The sequence below is a fragment of the Engraulis encrasicolus genome, chromosome 1, assembly GCF_034702125.1.
Source record: "Engraulis encrasicolus isolate BLACKSEA-1 chromosome 1, IST_EnEncr_1.0, whole genome shotgun sequence".
Taxonomy (NCBI): domain Eukaryota; kingdom Metazoa; phylum Chordata; class Actinopteri; order Clupeiformes; family Engraulidae; genus Engraulis; species Engraulis encrasicolus.
Window position 1 is genome coordinate 9,639,699 of NC_085857.1, and position 12,083 is coordinate 9,651,781.

Genomic DNA, 12,083 nt, shown 5'->3' on the forward strand with positions numbered 1-12,083 from the left:
TGTGCGAATGCAGTCATGTTGAATTTAGGGTGGCCAAACCATGCCATGTCATGAAGAACGTGCATCACATTATTTAAACAGCTCGTGTAAACGGTTATCCTGAGTGCCCGTGTCTTTTTGGAGATCGGAGGCTTGATTAGCAAAGATATGGGAGAGAAATTAGTTGTGCGCACACGTCTGCACAATATCCACCGGACACGAAGTTACTGGCTCCAATATTTCAGCGTCCGGCTTGATTCTGTACTGACACTTTTAAGTTTACGTAGCACAATCAAATGAATAGGCTATGTCTAAATTATAGGCTCTAGTCTCCAATGTGCCTAGTTTCACGTGTTCTTGGCATCAATCTGCACAATAGGCCTATGCGGCATAACTTTTCGAGGGCTACATTTAGACCGGGTAAAGTATCGAGCATGGTCTGTCCCTTCAATAATATTAAGAGTGTCCCTTAACAACTCGGTCTCGGCCCCCGCCGCAAGTATCCTCCACCACGAAGGTCCTCTGATGTTGTGACCGTTTTAGGATATTTTCATAGCCTATAATACAGAAATAAGAGCGCGCGCGCGCCTCTGACTGTATCTAGACACGGAGGGAGAATGGCTCCAATATTTATATTCAGCGCCCAGTTTAATTCTGCACTGACACTTTTAAATGTTATGCCCAGATATTCTTTTAACTTGTTGGATATCCTGTTTCACTAATGTAAGGAGTAAAACTTCCCGGGTGCTAGCTACATTTAGACTGGGTAAACTCGTGACTTTAATGCCTTCCGAAACGGGCTATTCCAGTGTCTATTTTAGACTATAGCCTTGTGCAAAACTTTTTATTTAACATTGCGAATGGGCGGGATGATTTGCTTAGACACGCAAGTGCTTCAGAGCAGCTAGAACTGTGCAAGGTGACTGCTGCAGTTTTCAGCTCAGTCCTCCTGGATAAACACAAAATAATGCCGACGAGAAAGTAACGCCGTTATCTTTTGATGGATTCCCTTTGGGTGCCCGGTTGAGACAGTTTAATTTTCACACCCAAATCAATTCGGTTTTAAGTTATAATTTCATTGTATACTTTTTTATTATTATTTTGATGTCACAGGGCCTATTATTTTGATTGGGAGATCAAGGAACTCTCTGGTGTCGCCGAAACGGCGATGTGCTGTGGGCTCTTTACGCACGGCACCTAGGCTATGTCCCTTCCATCTTCAGTCAGACTCAAATCGGACCGAAATCAAGTAGCTGAGGTTAAACTGTCGTAAATACACGACCGAACGCGAGTAGCTGAGGTAAAATAGACGTAAATACTCGGGCGGATATCCGGGCACTCACATCCGGCAGCCTACTTACATTGGGTTGCTACAGGGCGGGTTGCTTGCAAACATGACCCGTGCATTCAGACAGTAGGCCTATCGAGTAAACCAACGAAACCACTTCTGAGACTCATTCTTGTGCGTGATAGTATTCTCAAACACTTCAGCTACGGTTGTGCAAGGTGTTTCAAATTAAGTCAATTTGTGAGTGCGGAAGCACTCCGAGAAACCATCCCCAGTCAATCGTCCTGTTCCACGTTGATCTCGCACACCGCGCACTTCAAAAGAACGCAGCTGCACTTGCTAACAGGCTCCACACAACTCACGCATCGCGTAGTCATCATCATAATAAATTAGGGAAATGAAGTCATGTCGTACGCTCAAAAAACAATCTCACGTCAATAATAACACACACACACGGTCTATTCATGTCCACCACCGCACAACCAATCTTCAATGTCAACACCCTGACAAACAAGTGACAACAAAAGGCACCACGAAAAAACTTGCATGTTCATGTTAAAAGGCTACCCACAGCATAATAATTAGATGAATCTTACCTTAAAGCAGAATCACAAGTAGGCTGTGTTTTTCATGCAAGCTAGTTCCATTAAAAACCCGGGGTGGTTGACATGATGAAGACATTTTGTCCCAGTGTATTCAAACTACTTGAAGCTGCTACCCATCTGATGTTGAATATTTCCACAATGCAGCGATTGCAAACGGCTCATCTGTCTGTCACTTGAACCGTCTTTCTTGCTACTTCTCGGCATTTTTAAAAATAATAAAGACAAAAAGCCAAAGACTGCCATGTTTTCTTTCCGATACGGTTAGAGATTTGAACAAGCCTTGCGTTGCTAGTTGTTGCTATCATAGCTGCCTGTAGTGCAGAAATTGGCTACTACCTGAATTGTAACAATTTTGCATTTTGGGCGCTGTGATTGGCTCACATACTCCCGCCACAGACTAAAGGCTCTGCTTTTAGTCCCATTGACAAGCTATGTGACAACTTAATACGCATGCGCAAACTTCTACATTGACAGCATTGAAGGCAGGCTAGGCAGAGGAAAAGCGAGCCTTACCGAGCTGCCTGCCTGGCATTCGAAAGCTCTGCAGCCTGTCTCTGCTACCAGCCGGGACTGCGCGTTGCCACGGCAACCTGCCCAAGCCTGAGCGCTTTGCTTCGTGCGATTACTTAGGTTTTTGATCGTTGTCCTGCGTATACTGTACTTTAAACAGCTCATAATTTATGCTGAATCAATGTTATTGTTGTGTATGTGAACTCTGAAGAATATTTTTTAAAACACGTGTTAGTTTTTATTTTTAAGACATTTATCCCAGGGTAGGCACTGCCTACCCTGCCTACCCTGACCGCACGTCTCTGACACACACACACACACACACACACACACACACATACACACACAGCTACCCCTACGTGGACATCCTCATAGGAGATCTCATCACACAGAAGGTCACACAACTACAACTGGAACAGGTACACACACACACACACACACACACACACACACACACACACACACACACACACACACACACACACACACACACACACACACACACACACACACACACACACACAGCTACCCCTACGTGGACATCCTAATAGGAGACCTCAACACACAGAGGGTCACACAACTACAACTGGAACAGGGTACACACACACAGACACATACACACACACACACACACACACACACACACACAGCTACCCCTACGTGGACATCCTAATAGGAGACCTCAACACACAGAGGGTCACACAACTACAACTGGAACAGGTACACACACACACACACACACACACACACACACACACACACACACACACACACACACACACACACACACACAGCTACCCCTACGTGGACATTCTAATCGGAGATCTTAACACACAGAGGGTCACACAACTACAACTACAACTGGAACAGGTACACACACACACACACTTCTGTAACTGTGCCATTTGTAATTACATTGCTTGTGCGTCTGTGTGTGTGTGTGTGTGTGTGTGTGTGTGTGTGTGTGTGTGTGTGTGTGTGTGTGTGTGTGTGTGTGTGTGTGTTTTCTTTGTTCCCAGGGCCTGGAGCTGTGTCGGGTCATTGCCATGCACGTGGAGAACCTACTGTCAGTCCGCGAGAAGAGGCTGACTCTGCCGCCCAGCGAAATCACGCTACTCTAATGCTCCTGGACAGGGTTGCCAGATGAGGCTGATGACTTCCAGCCCAAAAAATGCTCAAAATCTACCTAGAAGCTCAAAATCCCGCCCAATTCTATTGATTTCTATGGCAAAAAATGGGCGGGTTTCACTGGTAAATGCCATTTTTACCCGCACACAGGCATCCTAAGCAGCCCAATTGGGCGGGAAACAGCCCAATCTGGCAACACTGCTCCTGGAAAGCCAGACTATGATATAGCATATGAAACGACATCTGGCACAGCACCATAGAGTGAAGCGGTGGAGCCAAGGGTTGGCGTTCGCACCAGTCCAAACTATATAGCAGCACGCTATAGGCCATTGCAGTGTTTCTCAACAGGGGTGCTGGGGCACCCTGCGATGCCATGGTCCTCCCTCAGGGGTGCCGTGGAAACGTGGCTGATAAATAAATTATGTAATATAATACATATTCGTCTAAATAGATAATGCTAGTCAGTGGAATCATTCATCTGCCATTTACGCACAATAAAGTAAATATAGGTCGCCCCAGTCAGCTGTAACTTCGAACGTAGGTCGTGTGACGTCTCCAAATGTGTTACTTTTCTAAGCTTTTGTGGTATCGGATGCCATGTCATATTACGGCTTGTTGGTTTGGGGTGCCTCAAAAATTTTCATGAGTTGAAACTAAAGGGTGCCTCGCCTAAAAAATGGTTGAGAAACACTGGGCCATTGCATCTCTCATCTCACCTAGCTGAACACTGTACAGAGACTCATATTTAAAAAAAAATAATACATTCAAAAACTATACCTTCGGCACAATACCAGAGACTTGAAAAAAAAAAGATATTTTCAGGCTTCTCATCCGTAATTTTAAAAAGAGTGAAGCACTGAAGATGGAGAGAGGAATCTAGAGGGAGAGAGAGAGAGATGGGGTGAGGTTGGGAAATCACTCTGGCTGGATTTGAACCAGGGTCCCCGTGGTCAAGTTTGACCATATTTGGTATGGCATGTTATTGGACTACAACACAGCTCCCCAGACGAGTTTCTTTTTTTTAATGGTAGGAGAGCGAAATCGTCCAAAGACATGAGAGGGACTGTTTGTACTGTACAACAACAGTATGAAGAAGGCATTGCCAATATGGCTACCAGTGCAAGGACCTCCTATAACAATGACTTTGATGATGCTGAAAACCTTTACACGTTGGAATCTATACAATCTCAGGGTCAGACCAAAGACACACACACACACGCACACACACAGTGGCCAAAGGTGTCCGTGTCTATACTATTTCATTAAAACTGTGTGTGTGGAGAGAGAGAGAGAGAGAGAGAGAGAGAGAGATAGAGAGAGAGAGAGTATGAAGCCTTTGTACAAGTTTGCAGATATTTTATACTTTTTTTAATCCATAATCATGTCTACACCCTGTTCACACGACATGCAGATAAAAAAATATAAATTGTTACATCAACACAAATCATTTGCCATGGAATTGACTATTTACCCGCAAATATATTCTCTTTTTTTTAATACACATTTGTTGTTTAAGATATGCTTTTAAAATATTTCACTTAAAACTATTGAGCTAAAGTAAAACTAAGTTTATGTGTAAAGAAAAGTATTCATTCCCAAAAAGATCTATATGAAGTACATGTAAGCGGGATCTGAGTTTATAGGCCTTACTATGATGAACTGATGCATTCTAGTCATAGTAATATCTGCTAAACTCTGTGCGTGTGCGTGTGCGTTTGTGCGTGTTTAGCATTGGAATATTGTAGTAATGTCTCCTCTGTTGTTGTCTACATGTCTCTAACTGAATCTGTGCAAATAAACCTCCATTGAATTCTCCAACTTTCTGGTTTTGTTTGTGTATTTATTATTTATTTATTTATTAATTTTACAAGTTTAAACTATTGGCTTGTTATATAGCCTACTTGATTGAATTCGTCTTTCACATAAACTTAATGTCAATTTTTGTTCTTTCACTACACTTATTGGGTATATTGGGTGTAGCATTGAAAAATGTAAAAAAAAAAAAAAAAAAAAGCTATAAGAGCTATTAATATAATACCATGCTATAATACTATGAATGCTTTTGTGTGGCGCTTGAACATCTGTGTTGTTAGATGTAGGCCCTACAGATCAGTGACGTGCAGTGAGGGGTATGGTAGGGTAGGCAGTAAATATAGAAAATAAATATTTTTTGTGTATTTTTTAGCGCGGGGTCTGGGGGTCCTCCCCCAGAAAAAAATGTATTTCTTAGATGCAATTTCCTGCATTTTAACCAAATCTGGAGAGTCACTATCAGCTAGAAACGTTTATAAAAGACTAAAAACTTTGAACAAATAGTACCCCCTTTCATGCAGATCTGAAATGTAACATGGTGTGTGTGTTTGTGTGTGTGTGTGTGTGTGTGTGTGAGTGTGAGTGTGAGAGAGGCCTTATGCCACAAGGTATGGCTTGGATGGCCTATTCACCTAGTATGCTGATAAGGTCTTTAATGTGCAACAAATTAGTAGACCTATGTTTCTCTAAATACTGTAAATATAAAGTAGGCTATAATATAAAATGCCATCAGTGCTTAGCCACCACAGCTCTAATAACTAAATAAGTAAATAGGCTAAACTATTAGACATTTGGACATTGTGTCAGTAGACCTTACATCTGAAACAATAAGTGAAAATGCATAATTTCAATTTCTTGAAAAGGCCAGCTAGAATTGCCAAATTGACAAATTGGTAGCTCAAGGACCCATAGCCTACTTTGTACACATTTAAGGACCTGTAGGCCTACATTTTACAATAATTTAGAAAGCTACAACATCACAGCATTTTGGGGGAAAAGCTTTAACTTTTGGCTTTAGCAGTTGCCTTTGCTCCTCTTCTGTTTATTCTGTTGCAAATGCCAGGGTGTTTCACATGGATGCAGGGTGGCAGTGTAGCCTACTTTGTTTAGAAGATAAAATGTCTAGTTCACCAACTGTGAATCACACCATAGCATGTGAGGGGAAACGATTTACATTTAGCAATCAATCAACCTAGGTAACAGCTCCTGCTTCATTGACGCATTTTGTGCTGCTAATCAAACACTCACAGACAAGAAGGAAAGTTGGCAAGGGGGCGGGTTGGTTGCGAACTCAACAAACATGAGCCGTGCATTCAGACAGTAAATACTGGTACATCGACTAAACCAACGAAAACACTTCTGAGACTCATTCTTGTGCGTGATTGTATTCTCAAACACTTTAGCAACGGTTGTGCAAGGTGTTTCAAATCAAGTCAATTTTTGAGTGCGTGAGCACCCATCCCAGTCACTCGAGCGAGCCCCACCGCCCCCACGTTGATCTCGTACACCGTGCACTTCAAAAGAACACAGCTGCACGTCAACTTGCTAACAGGCTCCCCACACCTCACGCATCGCGTATTAAGTCATCATCATAATAAATTAGGAAAATGAAGTCATGTCGTACGCTCAAAAAACAATCTCGCGTCCATAATAACACACACACAGTCTATTCGTGTCCACAGCACAACCAATCTTCAATGTCAACACCTCCCTGACCCATCAACAAAAGGCACCACGACAAACTTGAGCATGTTCATGTTAAAAGGCTACCCACAGCTTAATAATTATATGAATCTTACCTTAAAGCAGAATCACGAGAATGTTTTCCATGCAAGTTAGTTCCATTAAAAGCCCGGGGTGGTTGACATGATGAAGATATTTTGTCCCAGTGTGTTCAAACTACTTGAAGCTGCTACCCATCTGATGTTGAATATTTCCACAATGCAGCGATTGCAAACGGCTCAGCTATTGCCTGTCATCTGAACCATCTTTCTTGCTACTTCTCGGCTTTTTTTGCAATAAAGGCAAAACGCCAAAGACTGCATGCCATGTTTTCTGTACGGCTAGAGTTTGAACAAGCCTTGCCTTGCTAGCTGTGTTGAGAACAGCAAGCAAGGGAAGCAGAACAGACGGTTGCTAACATCACACCCGCAGAGCCACTCTTTTCTCTCATACCATTCCTGATGGAATGTACTTACTATTTTCTGCCCCTTGCGCTGATATAAATCGCGAAGAGGAGGTGTTGGCCTACCTCGATTGATGGTGAGCAACTTCTGCTGGTAATCCAGCTTGCTAAAACACTTCAGATGTGCAATTGTTGACATAGCTGCCGATATTTCACTTCCAAAGTCTTCGATAGAGTGCTAATGAATGCAGAGTGTCTTCGCTGGGCTATTGCATAGTTATTACACCTGAATTGTAACAATTTTTCATTTTGGGCGCTGTGATTGGCTCACATACTCCCGCCACAGACTAAAGGCTCTGCTTTTAGTCCCATTGACAAGCTATGAGACAACTTAATACGCATGCGCAAACTTCTACATTGACAGCACTGAAGGCAGGCTAGGCAGAGGAAAAGCGAGCCTTACCGGGCTGCCTGGCTGGCATTCGAAAGCTCTGCTTTCACAGGCTACCAGCAGCTTGTCTCTGCTACCAGCCGGGACTGCGCGTAGCCACGGCAACCTGCCCAAGCCTGAGCGCTTTGCTTCGTGCGATTACTCGAACTCTGAAGAATATTTTTTAAAACAGGTGTTAGTTTTTATTTTTAAGACATTTATCCCAGGGTAGGCACTGCCTACCCTGCCTACCCTGACCGCACGTCTCTGCTACAGATGCACTTATCATGTTTGTACCAGGAACCCTTTTATATAGGCTAAGAGTAGACTATACAATATCACTACAATATTGCACTCACATCAAATAAGTTATTTTGTCAGTGATTTTCATAAATATATTAAATCTACTTTCACTATTTTCATTCGTATGCCTATTAGAGTAGAGATCTGCCAAATAAATGCATGTAGGCTGATGTTATAAGTGAGCAATCTGAGTGTCATGAATAGAGCTCAATAAACGTTGTTATGACAAAAATATGGGTCCACGATAATTAGAAGATAATATGACCTGCTTTGCACGGGTAAACAAATTACTTTCAATGTTCCCTTTGTTATAGAAATCTACCAAAGAAATGCACAGAGCCACCCAACCTTTCATACGAGCTCTCATTCCAATGTTTTAGTAGAAGTTATAGTAGGCTATGTAGTGGTCGACTGCATCCCTAAATCTAATATTGAATGATTGACGAGTCATTACAAAAATTGCTTACTTATATGTTATTGCTGTTAAGAGGACAGGCTTCTAATTCAGATATAAAATTCCATGATTTTCCATGACTTTCCAGACCCAAAAAACTGAATTTCCATGACCACTTCCATAAAAAGAAAAGACATTAAAAAGTGTGAAAACTGAAGATTATCTTCACCCCTAGAGCCGACGGCGAGCCATCGCGAGGCTTCAGTGGGCTCACTGCATTGTAGAATGTTGGTGAAGCGTTGTAGTATAACCAGTAAGAAACAGTGTTATACACCAAACAAAAAAGTTTCTGCTTTTACACAACCACTAAGAAAATTCCATGATATTCCATGACTATGCATGCAAAATGGTAAAATGCCATGACTTTCCATGACTGGAAAAACTTTTATGAAATTCCATGATATTCCAGAAATTCCATGACCCGTGGGAACCCTGAGAGGATGAGATGCAGATTATGTCGCCTAGTCTTACATTCCAATACTGACCGGCCTTAATCAAATGCACCAACTTGTCTGCTGTAGGCCCACAAAGGCGAAATGCATAACTAGGCTTAATTTTGTCCAAAAAAGTTAAGACTGGAATGGTTTAAATAAGACCTCCTTCATCATGTGAAAAGGCCTTTCAGTAACAAATTATCTTAGGCTATTGAGGCCGAATCAATTCAGAGTTAAACCTATTTTTTTCTTCAAAATGAAGGCAAGTTAATATTGTGTATTGAATGCCTGCAGTAAAGTTACTCGAATATCAGAATAAAGGGAATAGTATGACTTTTTAGAGCTTAGTATGGTGTTGTGCGAAAAATGTGTAGTCGCACTTGAAAAGTAGGCTATGAATGGTGACATTACGCGCCTACCGGATGTTGTGTGTATGGGTGTGTGTGTGTGTGGGGGGGTTCAAGGAGAGAGCGGTCGCTTTGCCTGCCTCCGCGTGAACATGGAGTGTATAAAACCCGTGGTCTGGACGAGGGAGTGCATTACCACTCAGTACAGATTATCTGCACGATGGCAAGAACCAAGCAGACCGCCTGCAAGTCTACCGGAGGCAAGGCCCCGAGGAAGCAGCTCGCCATGTAAAAGCGCACCGGCTACCGGTGGCGTGAAGAAGCCTCACCGCTACAGGCTAGGAACAGTGGCTCTGAGGGAGATCCGTCGCTACCAGAAATCCACTGAGCTGCTGATCCGCAAGCTGCCCTTCCAGCGTCTGGTCAGGGAAATCGCTCAGGATTTCAAGACCGACCTGCGCTTCCAGAGCTCTGCTGTCATGGCTCTGCAGGAGGCTAGCGAGGCTTACCTGGTTGGTCTGTTCGAGGACACCAACCTGTGCGCCATCCACGCCAAGAGAGTGACCATCATGCCCAAGGACATCCAGCTGGCTCGTCGTATCCGTGGAGAGCGTGCATAAAGTGCATAACACAAGTCGCCCCCTGTGTCACTCCACACACACACACACACACACACACAAACATAGAGACCAAAAATAAAGTTTATGTAACAGACATGAACCGACCATTACGTAAGGGTTAACGTTCGGCGAGAAGGTCGCTACCGTGGAATAGCAGCACGACAGAGAGAATCTTTAGATTATTATTATCTTTAGATTATTATTTCCGCTTATTATATGGATATACTTAAATGATTCACACATGGCGGGGACATTTCTTTAGGCCTATTTAATGTTAAGTTTATTATAGCTTTTCATGTCAAAAGATTGTTGCTGCGCAAAACAAAACAGTGCCGTTGTGGAACACCGCTAGGCAACAGCTAGGTAGCCAGGACAACAGGTGTTGTCTATCACAGCAGCTGATTAGAGTCTTGTTGAAAAGTCGCTTTAGCAGTGAAAAGTCTTGTTGCCATTGACAGCGGTCTGATATAGACCAACCCGTCCGTTATCGAAAAATAACAGACGTGCGAACGTTGGGGAGCCCCATTGAAATGAATGGAGCATTCGAACGATGACGTCACACCATATAATAAATTAAAATAACAAAATTGAACAGTCCTTGGATGATTGAAGAGGCAGGAGAGATGAGGGGTCTCGATCCAATAGCATTTATTTACTCCCAATCTGAAACAACAGACAGGGCGGACACAATGAAGCACACTGCAAGGGGTCGAAGCAAACGGCATTCCCCTTGCCAATCTTCCAGAAGTGAGACAATACTACAGCAGCTAAACAGGCTACTGTTTACAGTGTAATAGAAAAACCAAGGCACTTAGATTGTATAGTTTACACATTCAAAACCAAAAGAAAACACAATGTTCATCGCCAAAAATACAACAGGGATCTCTTTCATACATTGACAACAGACAGGGCGGACACAATGAAGCACACTCTAAGGGGTCGAAGCAAACGGCATTCCTGTGACACAATAGTCTAGTTAGCACCTGTTAACTTCATAACTATCGCGGACATTAATAGCGCTAATTTGCATATATTGAGCGAAAATGGCAACGAAAATATCCACACAACCGTTACAGAATATCTTCCCATCAAAGATCAGTAAAAAAAACTGAGAAATTAAAGTACAGAAACACCATTAAATAGTTTGTGACACGGAGGAAAAATAACACAGCTTACCCCTTGCCAATCTTTCAGAAGTGAGGAAGAGTTCTTCTTCTTATTATTCTTCTGTGGTTTTTAATGGCGGCTTGAAAACTGAGTGCACTACCGCCACCAACCGGGCTGAGGTGTGATCCACTATGCTAGGGACTACCTAAAGCTTGATCCTTGAAAGAGACAGGGACAGAGAGAAATATAACTAGAGTATAGAACAGGAAACAGAAATAAAGATTAGAATGAGAAAAAAAAAGAAAAGAAAAGGTCAGATTCTATAGCCTAGTCCAGTTTCTGCTAAATATTTGATTATTGCTGCTGTCTGAATATAAGGTGTACTGAGTAGAGTGCTCAAATAAATAGGTGCCTTAATGGCCCTCTGCATCTTTTCCCTTGCCTGAGAGTATTCTGTACATTGTAATAAAACATGCTCAACTCCCTCCCTTTCTCCACAGTATATACAGGCTCCTGTCTGACGCTTTCCTACAAAATGCCAGGGGTGTCAATCCTAGGGTTCAGAAAGTAAAAACCCTGCCACAAATTGGTTCCAACCATCTCCGAATCACCTGATAATTGAGCACTCAAGGCAGGTTGACCAGCTGCTTATTAGAGTCACCTGTGTTGGAAGGAAACTGTGGCAGGGTTTTTACTTTCTGGATCCGGAACTGACACCTCTGCAAAATGCAACCCACTGTTCAAAGCTGTATGGCCAATTCTAAGCCTGGTGATCCACACCTCATCTCTACGTTTCAGTTCCCCATCCCACCTAACGCCCATCTTTTTCTGTAAACTGTACAAGTGTCTTCCTTTTCCTTCTTGATCCCACCGATCCTGCCACAGTGTATTTATGTTTTCTTTAAAGTGTACCTCCGGGATTTTGGACACCAGACCTAATT

General features: G+C 42.8%; 1 protein-coding gene and 1 pseudogene across 1 annotated transcript in view; both read left to right on the plus strand.

Annotated features, from left to right (window-relative positions):
- The window catches only part of LOC134445753 (unconventional myosin-XV-like), a 10,304-nt gene extending 6,801 nt beyond the window's left edge, over window positions 1–3,503 (plus strand). The window contains exon 7 of the mRNA XM_063194818.1: window positions 3,402–3,503. Within this exon, the coding sequence (XP_063050888.1) occupies window positions 3,402–3,503 (102 nt within the window). The remainder of the gene's footprint in view (window positions 1–3,401) is intronic.
- Window positions 3,504–9,635: 6,132 nt separating this feature from the next.
- LOC134447541 (histone H3-like) lies at window positions 9,636–10,035 on the plus strand (annotated as a pseudogene).
- Window positions 10,036–12,083: the final 2,048 nt, after the last annotated feature.